Raw genomic sequence first — 20573 nt, 5'->3', positions numbered from 1 at the left:
CTATGTCCACATAAAACCTTGTACACAGAAGTTCAGCATCAGTCATTAAAACCCAAAGTGAAAACAATTCAGATGCCCATCAGCTGATGAACAGATGCACAGAATGTGGTGTATCCGTGCCATGGGATAGTATTCAGCCGTAGAAAGGAATGAGAGCCTCACACATACTATTGCAGGGATGAACCCTAGAAATATGATGTTCAGTGAAAGAAGCCAAACTGGAAGGCTACATGTCATATGATTCCATTTATAGGCAATATCCAGAATAAGCAAATTCAGAGAAAGAAGATCAGTGGTTGCCAGAGACTGGGGTAAAGGGGTGATGGGGAACAGCAGGGAGGGGGCTTCTTGGGAGGGTGATGAGACTGTCCTGGAATCAGACAGTGGTGATGGTTGCCCAACTTTGTCAATATACAAACCCATCAAATTGTACGCTGTAAAGGGTAAACTTTATGGTACGTGAGTTACAGCTCAATAAAGCTGTATGAACAGAAGTCAGCTGCACGGAGGGAAGGTCAGCCCAGGGGGTGGGGGGCGTAGAAGATAGCGTGAGGGAGAGTGGGAGATCAGGACTGTCTCCCAGGAGTGAGCCCGCCCCCGCTACTCCTGAGCTGGAGCTGCTCCGGCCAGCCCTGCCCCTCCCTAGCCTCCGTGTCCTGTCTTTGCAGAGTGGCCCGTGTAGACGAGCCCATCACCTGCGATGCTTAGGTGCCTCCACATTTAAAGGGGGTGGTTTTCCTGGCTCTTGCCTGCGTTCGGGGTCTGTTAGAGCAGGAGAGACTAGTAGGAAATGCAGAGCCCTGGATCTTCGTTCCAGTAAACAAGCAACAAAGAAGGAAAACCCACACCCCTCAAAACCCGAAGCCTGGTGATGTGCAGAGCAAGCTCCCCAGCCGGCGAGGGGAGCACTGTGTAGGGAGCCCCCTGGGCAGACCCCCGGGCATGGGGCCGAGCATGTGTGAGCATCTCCCAGCCTGGGGGTTTCCTGCGGTGCGGGGCTTGCGGATCTGGGTCAGCCCCCCCTCGGGGTGCTGCTCGAGGCTCTTACACGAGAGCTTTGCTGCGGGGCGCCCTGGGGTGCTACACCACCCTGGTGTGGCCAGCGCAGGGGGCAGCCTGCGTTCCTCCGGCCCCGCCTGGCCCCGCAGCCAGCCTGGGTCCTCCCGGCTTTGTCCCGGCAGCAAGCAGAGGAGACCCACCTGACATCTGAAAATATCCCCGCAGCTGGTTTCCATAAGGGACCGAGCTGCCAGGTTCTCGGGGCTCCCTGGACGGCGTGGCTCTGCAGCTGGACTGCGCTCCGGGTTCTCCGCCGGAGGTGTCCAGATGCGGCCCGCTTCTTCCCTGCATGTTGGCTGCCATCCAGGCCTGGGCTCAAAGCAGATGACCCCCTGGCCCGTCCTGCAGGGGGTGGCCTCGGTGGCAGGGGCCTGGGTCTCACTGGGGGCGCCGGGCCCGGCGGGTCCCTGTTGTCCACCCCAGGGTCCCAGGTTTCTGCTGCCACCTGGGAAGGGCGAACGGCCCCTCTGGAATCCAACCACTCTGTGACTTTCGATGCGAGGTAATAGTGACTCTTGTTCGGCGAGCTTGATGCTCCTTGAAGAAGAGAGCGTGTAACGATGTGTGTTCCTCCCAGTGAAGGAAGCAGGCCCCGAGTGGGGAGCTGTGTTCCCACGTGCACACCCCTCAAATGTCCCTGACACCTTGCAGCTGGCCGTCTCGGGACAGGGCCATGTAGCAGAACGACACGGTGTCCCTGAGGCCACACGGGCCCCTGCCACCCCACATGTCACAGACGGGAAGCTGAGCCTGGATGATGGGCTGACCTGCTCAGGGTCCCAGTCGAGTGGCCAGGTGGGACAGGAGCCCAGTGTCCTTGCTGCCCGCCGGGACTCTGCCCGCCGTAGCACGCTGTGTCCCTTTTAAAGCCAAAGAAATGAGGGAACACTGCTTGCTTTCAACCTCTTCCACTGTTCCTTGGTGCTGCTCGGACCCAGGCCCCTCGTGTGGGTGAGCCGACACCTTCCCTGGGAGCCCAGCACAACCCCTGCCCCACCGCCCAGCCCTGGTTCTCTCTGACCCGGGCTGCCCCCCTGTCCCCACTCATGGAGTCTTTTTTGAGAGGGGAGGTGTGTTCTCTCTCCTTCACATTGGAGCCCACATCGAAGGTACCTGGGTTACATGACAGAGGCCACCTGTGCTTTCTTGCTTACCCTCTGTCAAGGATATAAAACAAGATGACCCCCTACCTGTCCCGTCTGCCCTGCCCCATGCATGTACAAAGCCGGGAAATGATCATTTTTCAAGGACACTTTTAAGAGGACTACTAAAGTGATCTCTCCATGTGTCCATCTCTTTGTCCTGCCTCCCCCTCAAAAAAGAACCCTAGAGTTTGCCAAGCAAATGTTAGGTAATAAGACCAATAGGAAATCAGAAAAAAGGTAGAAGGTAACCCGCAGGAAGAATTCAAAGCAGGAACTCAAAGAGATATTTGTACGGCCGTGTCCACGGCAGCTTTATTCACAGTGACCGCGGGGTGCAAGCAACCTGAATGCCCGGCGACGCGTGAACGGAGAGACAAAATGTGCTCTCTACAAACAGTGGAATATTACTCAGCCTTGAAGAGGAAGGAAATGCGGACGCCGGTCGCAGCGCGCAGGAACTCTGAGGACACGCTCCGTGAAACAAGCCAGGCACAAAAGGACAAACACTGCATGATTCCACTTATGTTAGGTTTCTAGAATAGTTTCTAGAATAGTCAAATATATAGAGACACAGAGTAGGAGGGTGGATTCCAGGGCCTGAGGGGCGGGTGGGGAATGAGGGGTGAGCTTTTAGGGGTGCGGGGTTTCAGCTTACAAGATGAGAGAGTTCTGGAGCATGACAGTGGGGACGTACCGAATGCCCCTGAACTGGACACCTACAAATGGTTAAGATGGTTACTTTGTGCTGCGTGTATTTTACCACAATTGAAGGTAAAAAAGCGATAGTCCATAGGAGAAAATGATCAAGTCTGCATTGCACTGAAAGAGGCCTAGTTTTGGGGTCTCCTTCCCCCATTAGGCTCTGAGCTTTTCAAAGACGGGGACTCCTGTGTGCTATTCATCTTTGTTACCCCAGCACCTAACTTAGGTGCTCAAAGACGTTGGGTTCTCATTTACACGTTTGTGGCACCGAGCTCGTGGTGTGAGTACGTGAGTACTCACCCGACATGAGCGGGTGTCAGGGCTCGTAGACTGGTGCACACGCACAATCACAGTCAGTGCACAGCCCTTGCGCTGTCCCCAGGGAGCCAACCCAGGACACTGGGGGCCGGACATGCGGTGCCTTAGGCTCCAGGCATCTCAGAAACCAGCTACAAAATGGCTACAAAATGGGTGGATAGACTTAAAACATCTTTATTACCTCAATTTTCTGAGATTAAAAATTTTGTGTAAAACTGTGGCTGATAATACCTTCCATTTTCTCCAGGGCCCACTGTATGCCAGGCACTGTGCTGAGCCCATGAAAACCTTTATTTACCTCATTTCACAGTTCCCGGCCTTACAGTGCCTCTCTGTCCGAGGAGCAAACCCAGGCTTGGAGGGTGTGCATCTTGTCCAAGATGATAGCATAAGAGTGTGGTAGGGCCGGTGTCACCTTGGCCCTGCCACCAAAATCCAGGCACTTTCTCAATCTGCCCAGTTTCTACCTTTGCTACAGGTACAGTGATCAGTAGTATTGCAAAGTCCCAGCTGGAGGCCTCCTGGATGGGTGACCCTTGCACGTCACTTAAATGAGGTTCAGCTTCCTTACCTGTAAAATGGGGGTAATAATAGCGCCCTCCTCATAAGGCCAGTTTGAGCATTAAAGAAGATCACACTGAATCCAACATCGATTGTCTTGCAGAGATGGAAAGAGAAATTTTAGCCATTAAGTTGTATTAGTGACGTTGACCAGACTCAAAGCACTTTGGGATTATCCAGGGAAGTTTCTATCAGTTTGGTGTTTATGGAAAGACTCACGCAGGTGCTGTCCATTTATGTAATGACCCCCCCCCAATGTCTTATCCCACTTTCCTCACAAAACATCGTATTTCATTTGAAAGGCAATGAGTTATGCAATTTATCATGCCTCCCTTTGGCCTTGGCTGTGGCAAATTCGCCCTTAGGTTGTGATTCATCTGTGCCAGTGTCATCTTTTAGACCAGACGTTATGGGTCAGCAATTTCTCCAGCTCATCGCTTGCCTCTTTTATCATGGGTTTACCTTTAACAACAACAAAAAAATCCTTGTTGCTAATTATAAGCTACCTCAGATGTAGTCAGTTGGGTATGAATTATAAAACAATGTTTGTTATAATTTAGTGTCAAAGGTGTTTTATTAAGTTGCACGAAAACTGATTGTTCTCAAAATAGCTTGCATGATAAAGACTGTCATGTTGCCCAATATTCTAGGTGACCCGGTTTGCAGAATTTGGTAACATGTTAAAAGCAGATTAAACAAATTAACATTGTGGTGTTTTCCTGAGTGTATGGTCACACTCAGGGAACTTTTAAACAGTAAAAAATGCTGCCTGGCAAGAGAACCAGTGTCATCCAAGCCAGGTGAAACATAAAGGAGTGAGAAGTTGGTGAGGAAGAGGAGAAGTTGGTGTCTGAATGTAGGCACTAGAGAGAACAGCTCCTTGACTCGTATCTCAGTGCTCTGCAGAAAACTTATAAATAATGGTCGTGCCAACTCTTCTCACTTGTCAGAGAACCTCAGATAGAAACATCACGATGATGGTTGTCGCCAATGAGAAATGGAGCCAAGGTGGACTCCCTCCCCCTCCCCCTGGTTGCCCCGTAAACATTCTGGTGACTTCATCACAGATAGAACCCTCAGAGGCTCTTCCGCCCAGGGTGGACCGTGGCAGCCTGACTCATTCCAAGAGTAGCTACAGATGTAAAGTGTGCCTGATATTTCTTTTTTTCTTTTCTTTCTTATTTGTATTTTTATATTTTTTAGCCAGAAACATCCTTGTCATTAACAGACCTCTGAAACTGAGTCAAATGTCTTTGAAACGCCAGTGGAATATGATAAAACTGTCCGAGGAAGGTATGTTGTGATTTTTTTTTTTTTTTGCCCCTCACAGATGTAACTGTTATCAAAATATAAAATCATTTGTTCATTCAGTCAACAGTGAGTGTCCTCATTTGGCCAGGTGGCTGGACTAGGCACTGGAGGAAGGAGATGAATAGCATGTCCCCTAAAGACCTCGGTCCAATGGGGGAGACAGCCTCTTGAATGGGTGGTTACAGCACGGTGTAGTAAGTAAGGATGGACGGTAGTGACAGCCTGTTGGGGGCACAGGGACAGGTTGAACTGTGTTCCCCCCAAAGATAATGTTGGAGTGAGTCCTAACCTCCTAACACCCATGAACATGGCCTAATTTGGAAATAGAGTCCTTGCAGATACAACAAGATGAGGTCAGACAGGATTAGGGTTGGTCTTAAAACCCAGTGGCTGGTGCCCTTGTAAAGGGAGGGATTTGCAGACGCTGAGACCCGTGTGATTGTGGACACAGACCTGAGCGTTCTGTTGCTATGAGCTAAGAAACACTAAGGATGCCCGGCCACCAGCAGCGGCGAGCAAGAGACAAGGGAGGATTCTCCCCCTTGGCCCTGCCGGCACCTTGATTTCAGATTTCTGGCTTCCAGAACTGTGACACAATACATTCCTATGGCCACCTCATCGGTGATCATTAGCTACGGCAGCCCTAGGAAGTGAATGCAGGCACCAGCACAGACCAGAGGGGAATGCAGCATGGGGTGGGGGGGGTGTCAGGTGGAGGGGGCAGCCCAAGAAGCCCTTCTCGGAGGAGATGCTCCAGAGTTGGATCCAAGGTGAGCAGTGAGCTGGCCAGGAGGATTGGAAAGGTGGCACCTGAGATCAAAGAGGGATGGAAGCCACCGTGTCTGGGAAGGAGTGGCAGGCTTGTTTTAAGGAATTTTAGCCTCCTTTCCAGGAGCCCCAGGAGTCTGGGCACATGAGCTCAGGTTTTTATGTGTATATTTCCCAGGCTCTGTTTGGGGGTCAGGGCAGGGAGGGTAAGGGGGGGGGAATCCTTTCATTAGATTTTCCAAAGGAGCCACAAGGTCACAAATTGGTGACGTCAAGGGGATTTGGGGGAACCAGACAGGAGACGAGGCTGTGGGGTCACCAGCTTGACTGTGACCTTGACGAGACCAGGCAATGCAGGCGAGATGAAACAGATGAGATAGAGCAGAGCCTATTTCATAAGAGGAAACAGGTCTTGGCTTTCCGCTGGACATAGGAGGTGAGATGAGAGAAAGGAGGTGTGTGTAGAAGGGAACACCTCGATTTCTATTGTGGGTGATAAGAGGATGGGGGCCACTCACCAAAATAATGGATGCAGGGTTGGCCGGGGGAGAAGAGGCAGAGGAGGCCAGTGGTGGCAGCAACTTGGGACATGTTGGCTGCTTCCCTTTCAAGCTAGCCGAGCTTGAGGCTGGTTCTAGCTGGTACTCAAGGACGAGATCCGGGTCCTTCCTTGCCATTGGTTTATAAAGCAAGCAAAGGCCACGGTGCGTCTTGAGGTTTGGCATGAGAGCCCAAGGGGGAGTCAAGGGGGAGTCAAGGAGAGAACCCACAAAGGAAAGGACACCGTAGCCTGGAGGGAGGAAGACAGATGACCTGTCCTTCCAGAAGTCAAAGACGGAAAGAACTTCCAGAGGCATTGGGTAGCCAACAAGGTCAAATCCCACAGAAGTGACTAGCTGAATTGAAATTGGATAAGTGATTCCGAGAAACGCCTATTTTAAAATATTTTCTGAAGGTATTGTCAAAGCATCGTGAGAGCTCTGAGTAAACCATGTGAGGGGCATTTGTGGTCCGAGAAGCGGGCATGTGGATGTGAACGGTAGAGGAGTGCCAACCGTGTGCTCACCCCGCTGGCTGAAGGTTGGGTGCGCCTCATGTGCGCACCACTTTGATGGTGCCATTTGCAGGCACGAAGGTGCTTGCCTGCTGGTTTCGTGGTGATGACTCAAGCATTGTTGGGTGCTGTGTGGGAACTGTAGGCCATTCCTTGCTCCTACCCTGTGCTTCACCCAATGTGCTACTTGCCATTCTCCAAATACGCCGGATTCTTCTGCTTTTATGCTTTAAGCCATTCCCACTTTGCTCTTTCACCTCTGCTTGGGCTGTGCCACCTTCTCTCCATCCTGCTTCCATATTTGTCTACATTCACCCCATCCTACAGGGCCGTTTCCGATGTCCCCCTCCCAAACCCTACCAGGGTCCCTTGGCTGGCAGGGCTCTCTCTGTGGCAGAGCCGTGGGCAAGAGAGGGGCTCACTGGGGGCCTTAACACCCTGGGCGCCACATAAATTCCTGCTCTGGATTCCATGGCTGAAGCACACTTTCCCCAGAGAGGAAATCTGGATTCCAGGAGTGTCCGGCTCAAGGCCTCATGAGCAACGGGTTGCTTGTGGCCTCTGGGAAGGGGCCTAAAGTTGGGGATGGGTGGCTTTGGGTGAGTGGTGCAGGCTGATGAAGACAGAAGCGTATATATAATCCTTCCAACCGTCTTGGAAGAGAAGACCTCTTCAGACATGCCCGTGTGCTGACACACTCTCTGGGGCCAGAGGCCCAGAGCGCTGGGCACCAAACACGGCTGATCCATAAACCAGCAATGAATTGTTGGCCAACTGGACTGACTTTTAAATTCATTTCAGAATGAAAGTCAGCATGCTGGCATTCTTGATGCCTTCATTGTAATTGAAGTCATTGGTTAAAATCCATTTAGATCCCCTAGATATGGCTTTCTAAAAGCCAGGGGGGTGGTGGTTTTGCATCAGAAAGCATGTGGTTTCCTCCCGGGACCTCAAAGTCATCATTTGTGGAAGAGCTGGTTGGCCTAAGACCAGCAGTGTTCTTGGACCTGAGCTGCATCGAATGTTCCGTAGGGCTTGCTAAAACATTGATGGCTAAGCCCCACCTGAGTTTTATTCAGTAGATCTGCAGGTCAGCAGGTGGGGCCTGAGAAGGTGCCCTTCTAACAAGTTCACCTATGATGAATTGTGATCTAGGAGCCCCAATTTGAAAGCCCTCCTTCTTAACCAGCACAGTGTGGTAGGGCCCCATTGGGTTTGCAAGGAGCAGAGCCTGGGACTGAGGGCAGGTGCGAGAGGGTGCTGTCCAGGTAGGACTGTGAGAGAGCTAAGGAGCCCTGATGGGGTCTCAGGTACAGCCTGGCTGTGGGTTACACTCAGGGCATAAACAACAAAGCTTCCCTGGCTTTTGTACCCATTTTGTGCCCCATCCTGGGCTGTGAGCCAATATAGAGAAAGGCGCAGCCTCCATAGAGGACCGTTCTCAGAGAAGAGTGAAGCTGTGAGTCTCTGACAGCTGCCCTCCCAACAGAGACAGCTCCAGGTTCTAATTTCTTAGAGGGGGGAGCAGAAATGATGGGGTTATGTAAACTACACAGAGTGACACAACTTAGAATTTGGCCCCAGGTTGCTGGATTTCTGTGATGACACATAGCTGGTTGGTGTATGTCCTGCAGGTGCTCAGGGCCTGCCCACCTACTGCCAGTTTTTTTGTGTGTTTGTGTGTTTTAACCAGGACAATTTCTTGATGCAGAGTAGACTTCACCTGCGCCTGTGAGAGATCCAGGCCAGACCAGCTCCCACTGTGGAGAGAAGGAGCCAACTGGTCTGGACCCCTCCTGTCCTTGTTCTGAGAGCAAGACCAAGTCCAGGTGCAGTCCATTCTGGTTAATGTGTTTTCTGTACTGGAGATGTGAACCCTTTTCCCATGGAACTGGTGGATCCCAGCTAGTAGAAAAGCCAAAACTATTACCCTTGTTCTCGCTAACCTGCCCCAAGCATTCCCCCCAGCTTGGCCTTACTCAGAGATGCCAGGGCAGGTCACCCGATGGTGGGGACCTTTACCGGTGGCAACAGTTATGTGGTCAAGTGGAAGGCATGGGGTGAGGGCGGGGTTGTGTCATCACCACATGCTGGGCACTCTGCTCAGGTCTTGATATTCATCATCTCATTATTTCTTGTAGCCACTCTAGGAGACGGGTCTTGCTTCCTCTGACACATGGGAAAATAAGACTCTGAAAATTTAAGTAACTTACCCAAAATTACTTAAATTGACTGAGTGGTTAGTGGCAAAATGGATTTGAATCGGGGTCTTTCTTTCCCCAATACCATGCTTTAACCCACTCTGGTAACTCACCTCCTCATGTCCTTTGAGGTCATTATATCAGGCATCCTCATGTGTGGCTCCAGTCCTACTTCATTTTCACACAAAACTAGGTTCATGGCTCTCAGTTACAAGTTTACTGGTTTTATGAATTCTCACACATATTAAAAATTTTCTTTTAATGCTGCAATCATGTGGCTCATAAGTTTTTGTTTCCTTTCTTTCAATAAACAGCCCATTGTAAGTGTCTTCCCTTGTTTGCTATACAGACTCTCGATTTGTTGTTTTAAAGGTCCTACATTTCATCCAACACATCTACCTCAGTCTCCCCAACTAGTCTTCTTTTTTTTAAGATTTTATTTATTCATGACAGACAGAGAGAGAGAGAGAGAGAGAGAGAGAGAGAGAGAGAGGCAGAGACACAGGCAGAGGGAGAAGCAGGCTCCATGCAGGGAGCCTGATGTGGGACTTGATCCCAAGACTCCAGGATCAGGCCCTGGGCTGAAGGTCGTGCTTGCTGAGCCACCGGGGCTGCCCCCAACTAGTCTTTGATAGGCACAACAGGGGTGCCCCCAAATATGTCCACGTCCTCATCCCCAGAAGTGGTGGTCATATTACCCTTTGTGGCAAAAGGGATTTTGCAGGTATGGTTGAGAACCATGGGGCAGGACATCTATCCTGGATTATCTGTGGGCCCAGTCTAATCACAAGGGTAAGAGGGAGGTGGGAGGGCCAGAGAGAGGGGGAGAAGTGATGGTGGGAGCACAATGTGAGTGATGTGGAGCCAGGAGCCAAGGAAAGCCGGTGGGCAGGCAAGGAAACAGATTCTCCCTAGAGCCTCCCGAAGGAGTGCAGCCCCTGGATACTGAGACTTTAGCCCTGTGAGACTCATTCCCAATGGATGTCTGAGCTCCATAACCATAAGGTAACAGGCCTCACAGCTGGCGATCACTGATGCAGCAGCTACAGGCCACGAACACACAGCCACTGCTTGTCTGGCCCAGCGCTGTCCCTCCTCTCCACCGAGGGTGATGAAACTTCCCTTTAGCTGATGTTTATCACATATCCTTGGGTTCTGGGCATTGTGTTGAGGGCTAATTAGTTAGGCCACTTACTCTTTCCCAGTACCTCTATCAAGTAGGCTCCATTGTCACCTCCAACTTCATAGCAAGGAGCCACGGGATGCTGAGTGACTTGCCCAAAGCCACACCAGTAGCTAGAGACTCTGGGACTGTGTGGTCTGACTCTAGCGACCATCTGGGGCACAGGATGGGAGGTGGTGCTGCCTTGGTCATGCTCGCAAACAGTCCTCACCAGTGTGGTTTATCAAGTATTAACCCCAGATGCCATCCTGGCCCATGTACTTTACATACACTAGCCTCGGGGCATCCATAACGAGGCTGGGCAAGAGGTGTTCTTCTCTGCATTTTGTGGCTGCAGAAACTCTGAGAGGATGAGTAGCTCCCCTACTGCCCATGAGCTTGGGGCTGGGCTGGGCTAGGCTGCAGCTCTGGGCCTCGCTGGCCCCCAGGTCTTTGCTGACTTTAGAGTTCTTTACACGATGCTGTCTTACTAGAGCCAGGAGATTTCCATCTTCATCAGCTTTATTGTCAGCTCATCATGACGCATCGACTCTGCACAGAAATCCATGAGATCTTTCAGGTCTTATATTTGCGCTTCATGGAAAGTAATCTGTGCACATCATCTTGGATGACTATCTCTGTCACTCAATAACAGGCAGAGATGGAGGCACAACCACACGTCTGGGACAGAGCTGATGGGGGCCTCATCACCCAAGGACGAGGTGGGACATGAGCGGGCTTTGGGTGGGCTGGTAGAGTGGCCCCTGAAATTCCCGCAAGTCATGTCCTGACCCCTTTGCAAATCTGCCAAGCATAAAAATACTATAAGGTATCATTTGCTCCATAAAATGCTTTGTATTATTTTTAAATGATTTAAAACGAGTTGTTTGAATTATATGTAAATATATATGTAATAAGCCCTTCTCATGAGTTGATGAAGATAGGAGTCTAACTTAGAAAGCTACTTCTGAAGTCTCTTTTTTCTTATCACCAGCACCAGCTGTTGGGGAATCACTCTGTATAGGCTCTGGAAAAATCACTTTCCCCAGAATATCTGCACCGTGGAGGCAGCACTGTTACCTGGGCTGCAGAGATTGGGCCACACAGACTCTCCTCTCTACCCCACCTTCCTGTGTTTACATACGTTCCTACGTTAGCAACAGGTGATCATAATGCTGTTGGGTTGCGGATTCCATCCAGGGCTCTATGAGGCACGCAGGCCAGGTTTGGTGGATCAGGAGATTCCAACCTGTCCATTGTTATCAAGTTCGTGGGTGGTGGGGCCAGAACTGGAATCCAGGTTCACAATTCGCCGCCAGTGTGTGCACTTGGATCTGATGATATCCCAGGCCATCAGGGTGGCAGGTGTCTCTGTGGAGGGCTGCCCATGGTGTCTCACGTGTCCTTGCAGTATTATCACAGAATTATCCTCAGCCATTCGAAAGCAGCTTCGATGTCTGCGTCTGCGCCAATCATGGCTCCTTCAAGCGCTGTTGTGTTAAGACATTGGATGAAAGTTGGTCATAATGTTTCAGCCTTTCTTAACTCGAGTGGTGCTGGGAACCTCTTAGATGTGGTTTTCTCTCCTGCTGGGTATAAACTCAGGATGAGGGAGACTGTGAGCATTCCGAACTTGTTCAATTATTACTAAATCCAGGAACATAAACGACTGCTGGGTGGAAGAAGGAATCTTGCAGCCTAATTGTAAACTAAATAATAATAAAACCATAGAGCCTACGTAAAGGGGGTGGAATGAATGAGGGCAATGTACAAGGTTTTAACATGGGTCAAAATATACCGGCTTCACCCTTGACTGGTAATAATACCTGACTAGGTGATGTGAAACTTCCTAGTAGAGTCATAGAGTCCATCTCATCCTTTCATATACTAAAAGGTAGCAATATTATCTCCTTTTGCCTAGGATTACGGGACAACCGGTACACTACAAATGATCGAATCACCCTTAAAAATCTTCAGTCTGATGTTACAGAGAAGAAATCTGACTTCACCGAGGTAACATGTTTCTAACTTCTAGGGTAGTCAGCAAAATGCAGCCAACTATAAAACATGATCACTGGCCTCCTTATGTTGTGTTTGCATTTTATTTTGTTTAGTCAAAACTGAATTAAGGCAGCAGAAAATCTAACCATCAATGGCTAAGACTTGTTAGGTTGAAGTACATGCTGTATAATTATTCTTTTATAATCCTCACCAACAATTTGTAAATTTGCAGTATCATAGGAGAGGATGGTGATTGAATCTCCATTTTAAACCAAAATTAATCTGCTGGAGAGAGACAGGATGATGCCATGCAGCACTTGGAAGGTGGAGAAGAGATAATTGGAAATCTAACAAGCTAGTATACATTGTTATAACGGCAGAAAATGTCAGTTGTCTGAAATAGGGAGAAAATTAGAGGTCATATTTATAAAATGAAATGTTTCTGATTCTAGAGAACAAAGACTCTGTACATGGTGGTTAATACCGCCAGTGTCTCTCATACCAGGTTCTGGCTAATTGACTGACTCATTCCATCCTTCCCACAGTCCCTGGAAGGAGATATTATTATTATACCTATTTTGTAGGTGAAAAAAGTAAAGCTCCAGTACCTCTAGTACTTGACTTGCCCTGAATCCCCCAGCTGTCCGGCTCCAGAGCTTCTGTTCTCATCTTGCTTGAAAGGCTGGCATCAGGGAAGGCTCATTCTAGTTATGTGGACTTTCCAGCCAGAAGGAACCGTCCAAGGCATTAGCTTACAAGACCACTGTTGTCTTTCACAAATGATAATCTGCCACCGACTTTTGTAATTCTAAGAGATTGTGGGATTATAAGAATTGATGTCTCATGACAGATTCAAGCGGCAAGGGTATCTGTAAAAAAATTGTTTCCCCCAAAAAATACTTGTCTTAGGTATTATTCTTTGATTTAGCTCTGCATTTAACGAAGTTCGACATTTCCCTCAGAGACCCCAGGATTGAACTCCCACATGACAGAGAAAGGATTCTATTCTGGGTATGAGGTCTAGTTGTCGATACTTAAAGCCCCCCCCCCCAACCCTGTTTTGGAAGATTTTATTTATTTAGTCATGAGAGACCCAGAGAAAGAGGCAGAGACATAGGCAGAGGGAGAAGCAGGCTCCCAGCGGGGTGCCCGATGTAGGACTCAATCCCAGGCCCTTGGGATCATGACCTGAGCTGAAGGCAGATGCTCAACCACTGAACCATCCATTTAGGCACCCCAATACTTGAAGCCTTTTCTATAGGGAAGCACTGAGCTCACTGTCTAAAGATGTAAAGATGCTGGGCTATCACTAATTTGTTCCTGGGGAGCAGGAGCAGGAACCTCAGGTTGCAGGGAGGGAAAAGAACAAGTACAATGGATCATGGAGAACCATCCCTGGAAGCAGGTTCCCAGTTAAGAAGGGCAGGATAATGATGAAGTTGATTGCTTCTCTTTTTAAGAAGGATACAAGCTGAAGGTCTTTCCCACCTGCTTTTGACACTGAGCTGGCAAATTCCAGCATTTTCCTGTTGATGTTAAAATTAGTTTGGTTATTACTGATAAGGATCTTTGCAGCCATGCAGCTGGGTCTCCATAACACACACACACACACACACACACACACACACACACACACACACAGTCATTATCTATGATTGAATTAAATAACTCCCAGAAATCACACCTTCTAAACATCTGCTTTGGAGTGATCTGGACCATCAGCTTTGATCTTATCAGTAGTGTGACTTTCAAATTTCCCTCCTAACTTTGAGCTTTTAAAGCTTGTCCCTGTGTGTTTGTTATAAGGATGCTGTAAGATGATGAAACACTCCAAACGGATGCCCTTCCTTTGTAACTGCCATAAATCTCCGCCTCTCCGCCGGAGCCTGCACAAGATTGATCACTTTTCCTTTCAAAATTCGTCGAAGCTGTAGAAATGATATGCAGGCACTTCTTCAACCAAGTGATTATTTAAAAGGAATGAAATATGGAACAAGGTTTTCTTCTTTGAAAAAACAACGTTTAAATTTTCCTGATCACAAAAGTACTGGCAGCTCCATGTAGACACTTAGGAAAATATAGAAATATATAAGTAAGAAAATATTGATATATATTTCATTCCCTTATTTTTCCCATGCAATTTTTTTTTACATAAGACTAGAATGCACATCAACTTTTATGGCTCTCTTTTATTACATAAGATTCCATCACAAGCAATTTCCCATGACATGTAAATTCTTTGTAATCTTTATTTTTAATTTCTATACAATGCAGTTGTGCCTGCCCTGATTTACTTACCTGACCCCCTTTTAAAAGACATTTGGATTCTTTCAAGCTTTTCACTGTTATATGTTACACTGCAAAGAGTCCTTTCATTTTTTGTAAGTGCATAGAAGGACAAAAGTTTTAGGACAGAGATGGAGAAAAGCTACAATTCTTCCATTTGTCTTAAACTGGTCTTTCTCCACTGCTACATACCAGAGTGAACTCACATTTGAAAACACTCTTACATGCATGATGAAATGCCACTAGGTTGACAGATTGCTTAGTGGTGATAATTCTGGATCAAATAAAAAGGAGTAAACATGCTTGCAGCTAGCACGGAGGTGGCTGTAGGGAGTATCCGTGCAGACATGGGGCTGAAGAATCCATCTGGCAAACATAGTTGTAGGCTGCAGAGCAGCCATGAAAATGGCAAGAATTGTCAAGTGGAGAAAAATATAGATTTCAAAGCCACAGGTTGGATTAGATGCTTATCCTTTGGAGAAATAAATTGCAACAGGAATGGAAGCATCCTCATCCCAGTGGCTCAGGATCTGATTTCTCTGACCATCCGCCGCTTATCTCTTTCTTCCTTCAATTTATGAAATGGTGCCTTTATAGTAATATGCCTTACGGCATAAATATAAAGTTAAAAACAGTCAATAAAATGCATAAAACTAGGAAAGCAGTTACCAGCCCTACAAAATCATGTTTGAAACATTTAAAAGAAATCAATATCTTAAAGCAGCATTTACGAGAAAGAAAATACACACAGACGAATGTGGTACGAGGATGGTCAGGAAATGGGTGATTTATTGCCCAGGCAAGACATGAAATCCAACTATTCATTTGACCTTTCCCTGACCTTGAATGTTCTACTCTAAATGCAAGATTATTTTCTTCCCAAATCAAATCTTACATCAGTTAATCTTATTTTAGATAAAAGATACTTTTTTTTTTTTTTCCCAAAGCCATGTTCAGTGAACCCAATATAAAGAACAGACGGAGTGGCACCTTGAAATAGCTTCATTGGGAAAGATATTTGATGTGAACGGTGGGATCGCTTTTCTAAAAAGTGGCCCTGTTTTAAAAGCAGTGGGCCAAGTTTGGAACATCAAATAGCTCCCCTGTCTCATCTCTTTCTTGGTTTCCCAGCCCCGGAAGAAGAGCTGGACACAAAGTGATGTATTGTATTGTCAGTCATGGACTATGTCTCCCCCCACTCCGAATGCATGTGTGGAAGTCCTAATGCCCAGAATGACAGAGTGTGATTGTGTTTGGAGACAGAATCTTTAAAGAGGTAATTGAGGTTAAATGAGGTCCGCAAGGTGGGCCTTATCCAATACGACCGACACCCTTACAACAGGAGGATGTTGGGACATAGTCACACACTGAGGGAAGACAATGTGAAGACATGGGGAGAAGACTCAGAAGGAACCCACCATGCCGCCTCCTTGCTCTCCGACTTCCAGCCTCCAGAATTGTGACAAAATAAAATTTCTGGTTTTAAGCCACCCAGACTATGGTGCTGTGTTATGGCTGCCGGATTTTTAAGAGGTTGGACCTTATCTTTAATGATTTAATGGAGCTTAATGAGAAAATAGGATCTGCTAAATAGAACTTCCCATACAAGAGTAGGATGTGAATTGACGAGCAAAGAGGAAAGTGTTTCCTTTTTAGTTTCTCTCAGTTGTCGGTTGGGGCTTTTGTCAAAGCTGGATGAGAACACCTCAAGAAAACATAGTAAAACTTAACCAATAATCCCGGTCCTGACAACCGCAATCCCTGCTTGGTGTTCTCTCCCATTTGTTAACTCTGTGGGGTCAAGAAGTTTCCTCAGTTTCCTGTTGAAGTAGCTCAATAGATATGTCTGATGAGTTCATGAAAAAAATGGGTTGATCATGACTCTATGTTATAACGACAGAATTTACGTCTAGAAAGCTTTCATTCATTCTATATTCACATTACAACATTTCAAAGTATTGGGTATGTGATAGGTTATTTCCACTTATGTAATTCAAATAAACACAGATGCATTCATTATAAGTACCCCCCTCACTCATCCGGAGGTTTGAATCCATCAGATGTCCTCTGATTTCTGCTAAGTCACAGAAAATGTCACACCCTGCGGTTACATATCATGTTCATATTTTGAGAGGTAGTTTCACATCCTTCATTGTTTTTGATCTCCGAAACTTCCTATAAGCAGAGAAGGCAACTAGACTTTTCTTGGGAACTGGATTTCTGTCAGCATCTCTCCCTCAGGAGCAGTGTCACCTTGACATACCAGGCGACTCCCTAGCTTCAGAATTACATTCAAATTCATGCCATTCGTTATTGTTCTTCCTTCATCTATTTGCATTTGATGGACTCAAAGTCACAGTTACACCTGCCAGGCCCAAGGTAATGAGGTGGTGGGCAATTCTTCATCCTATCCTTCTGGGCCTTTAGGACCTCCTATAGTGGTACCCGAAACCCCCAATGTAGCCCCAGGGTGTCCCCCCACCGTGTGCTCAGGATGGACCCAAGAAGGTCTGAATCCTGGCCTGGCATTTCTTCTACCCTATCTGTGAGAAGAATCACCTGGCAGCTGGTTAAAAACATGGCTTCTTGGCCATATCCCCAGAGATCCTGATTTACCCTTCACCTAGAGAGCCGGAGGGAAGAGCCCAGAAGTCAACATTTTTAACCCCCACCCCAATGCTAGGTGTTTTTTTACGCCAGTGGTCCCTGGCCCAAACGTTGGGAAACATTGTTATGGAGTATAAAATAAGACCAACACAGCCCACTTTCCAAGATGACTATTGGCTTTTTCTTTCAGAGACCTGTGTCAAAGGAATTCCTACCAGGTACGATTAAGCACCTGGTAGGGTGGTCAGGCAATTAATTTCAGAAGTAAAATTAACTAAGGAGGGACTGTGTGCCAATCAAACTGCCTGGGGTTGGTGCCAGACGCACTTCACTTTTCTCGTATGTAAACTACAGTCATGGAAAGTGCCTTCTCGAAAGGAGAGACAGGAGCCTCAGAAGCCTCAGGTGCTGCTTCTCAACATCACCTGCCCACTGGAATCACATTGGAAATTAAAAGCACTGATGCCTGGGCCCCACCCCCAGGGATTCTGAGGCAGCTGGGGGCCTCCCAGGTTGTTATGTATCATGAGAAGCGCTGAAGAGGAGACCCCACCTTGAAGGAGGTTTCAAGCAGAGCCTGGCTCTCGTGAGCCACCTGGAAAAAGGTAGCCAGTGCTATTTAGGTTTTTAAAAAGATGAAGTGAGTTTTAAGACGATTGTTTCTTCTTCACCTGTCTCTTGTTATCTTTTGAATTTGCAACTTCCCATGTATCTTTAAAATCTGAGTATGTGTCAGGTGATGGGGACTATGGTGAAAAACAGGGGCGGGGGGGGGGGGTGAGGAAAAACTGAGTAGCTGACCAGGTGGTAACAGTAAGATCAATGAGCCTCAGGTGCTAAGATCCCGTGTGCCAGGCCTCCTGTCCAAAGTCCAGGTGGAGAAAAGCATTACATTAGGGGCCTAAGTGTTGATCCTGCCCTGAAGAAAATTTTGTGCTTTCTTATCACATCTAAGGGAACGAGAACAATTTTCTCGTTCCCATCAAGCACAAGCCCTTCCCCTCCTTGAAAAGACCAGCCGTTGTTGGCGTTTTTCAAAGTGTATTCCCTGGATCACCTGCATCAGAATCACGGGGATGTTGGTTAAAATGCATATTGCTGGGGCCCCACCCAGAGACCTACAGAATCAGAAGCTCTAGAGCCTGGGGAACCTGCAGTGCTTAGCATTCCAGGCCCCTTACAGCTTGAGAATTGCTGCTTACTTGCAGAGCACCAATTAAGCCTCCGGACTCCTCGAGAAGGCATCGCTTCCGGTGGGAATCGAGTGGTTACCGTATGCAGGTTCAGGCAAGGATCCCTTTTAAGCACGGAGAATACGGAGCATCGGAAAGGAGGCCTCCGACCCCGGCCCCGCGAGCCTGCACTACGCACTCGCCCACGTAGCTTTCTGCAGTGTTCTCCACGCACACATGAAAAACAAAACCAGGGCAGAAGAGATCCTTCCTCCTGCTATTGACCTGGTTAGATGCTTTATTAAAAAATCTCAGCACATTGTTTTGGACACACTAGCAGTTTACTGTTAGGACACAGCTCTGCTGATAAGGAAGCGTGGCACACCTTGCTCCCGCTACTGGACAGAGGTTGTGCCTGTGCCCCTGAGCCCTGCGGTGCAGAGCAACCACACTGTCTCTTCCAACGCCCCTCCGCCCCCTTTCTGATTAGTGATTCCCGTGGTCTCTGTGTTAGTCTAGGTTAAGTCCAGCTTGGGTGTTTAATTGCCTTTGTTCGGCTGTCTGGGATTTGACCCCCACCATGGCAAGCATGGGGAGCCAAGGTAGAGGATTGTGGTGGGGACACAGGCAGAGTGGGGGGGGAGGGCTAACTCATCTCCCACGTGAACCTGCGGCCCCAGGTCCCAGCCCTGCTCCAGAATTCCATCCTCCCTCCCCCATGAGGCTGTGAACTTGTATTCAGGTGTTCCCGGGCCTAGTGGAGAGGATTATTAAAATTTGATGATCCCCATCCACCCGAACATCATTAAATAAACTAACAATAGACACCCAGCAGAGAAAACCAATTCCCCCGTCGGGGAGAATGATTTCAGAATGTTTAACCGTTTCACAGATGGGTCTGGGTTTCCCACCCTCCGGAGCCCTGGAGGAGGCGTCAGGTGTGGGGCAGGAGGCCTTAGAGGAGAACAGGCTTCAGGACGTCCTCTCGGCCCTTGGAGGAGCGTTTACTGCCTGCATGACAATGGGCTGCGTGAATAATTGCCATCTTTTTCCATTTGCAGGAGACTCTGGCATCGCAAAACACAAAAATGATTTCATCCATAGTCATTTCACAGCTGATTGATGAGAATAAATCAAAGGCAACCCGGGCTGCGCTGCAGGTGCCCTGCGCTCCCGCCCCGCGCGCGCATCCACAGGCCTCCGTGGGCCTCCCTCCCGGGGAGCCCGGGCCCCCAAGGGGCTTCGCATCCATCACCATCACAGCCCGGCGCGTGGGCCCCCCAGCCAGCAGCCTGGCGTGGGAGGCCCAGGGCGCTCTGCTCGCGGAGCCCTGTGCACCCGCCGCGCCCCGTGGGCACCAGGGACCGTGCACCTGCGCGGAGCTCTCCAGAACCTGCTCTGTGATGCGCCTGAAGGTGCCCGAGACGCAGCCCCGGCTGTGCGAGGCCCACGGGTACTGGGTCACCAACCTGGAGGACGACCCGGAGGACGCCTTTCCTCCCGGTGCCCCACAGGCGGGGAAGGGGCCGCTGGTGTTCAGCTCCTGCGTGCACCTCAGGGTGTCCCAGCAGTGCCCCAGCTCCGGCGGCTACCTAGACGGGGCCCTCCCCGGCCCGGCTCAGCAGCCTCAACGTGCAAGCCCCAAAATGCACAGGTCGGTCCTGTCGCTCCACCTGAGCTGCAGTTCCCACAGATTGACGCCAGATGGAGCAGATGGCCCAGCTAACGGGGCGCCCCTCTGCAGCGCCTTGAAGCAGGAGCTCACCCAGGGGAGCCCGGACCTGCCAGGCCGCCGCTGGAACCCAGGTTTGCAAGAAAGTTTCTTGAAGGAAAACCCAGCGTTGGAGCAGGTGCATCTGGGGCCCTCCGCCTGTCCTTGCAGTGGCTCACGTCGGGTGGAAGATCGAGCATTCTCGGACGTGGGAGTTAACCAGGTCACTGTAAGCAAAGGGAGAGAGGACTGTCGCCCAGGGCGTGGTGCCAGCCAGCTGGCCATTCACATTCCCGGCTGGAGTTACACGGCAGGTGAGTGGCGCTGCCGTCCTGGGGAGGTGGGGCTGCCAAGTCCAGATCCCTGGCTGTCAGCTCATCCGTGCAAGTCCCCCGCCAAGGTGGGCGGCCACTTTCCTCTCCGTGACTTATTTCAAGGGGCAGTTCTCTGGAGCCTCGATCTATCTGCTCTGCTCTAAGGTGACCACGGGTAATTCAGTGTTCAAGTCTGCCTTA

General features: G+C 49.0%; 1 protein-coding gene across 15 annotated transcripts in view; it reads left to right on the top strand.

The window, feature by feature from the left end:
* The window catches only part of C15H10orf90 (chromosome 15 C10orf90 homolog), a 214569-nt gene that overhangs the window by 133396 nt on the left and 60600 nt on the right, over positions 1 to 20573 (top strand). For 8 of the 15 annotated variants that reach the window (XM_072740388.1, XM_072740390.1, XM_072740387.1 and 5 more), the window contains 3 exons: positions 4989 to 5078; positions 12203 to 12294; positions 19409 to 20372. In XM_072740388.1, the coding sequence (XP_072596489.1) occupies positions 5033 to 5078; positions 12203 to 12294; positions 19409 to 20372 (1102 nt within the window). In that variant the 5' untranslated portion in view covers positions 4989 to 5032. Of the gene's footprint in view, positions 1 to 2514; positions 5079 to 12202; positions 12295 to 19408; positions 20373 to 20573 lie in introns of all 15 variants that reach the window. The other 7 variants (XM_072740393.1, XM_072740392.1, XM_072740383.1 and 4 more) reach the window with 3 other exon arrangements.

Source organism: Vulpes vulpes, chromosome 15 (assembly GCF_048418805.1).
Source record: "Vulpes vulpes isolate BD-2025 chromosome 15, VulVul3, whole genome shotgun sequence".
Taxonomy (NCBI): domain Eukaryota; kingdom Metazoa; phylum Chordata; class Mammalia; order Carnivora; family Canidae; genus Vulpes; species Vulpes vulpes.
Note: the sequence above shows the minus strand (reverse complement) of the source record. Positions and strands in the feature narration are given on the sequence as shown.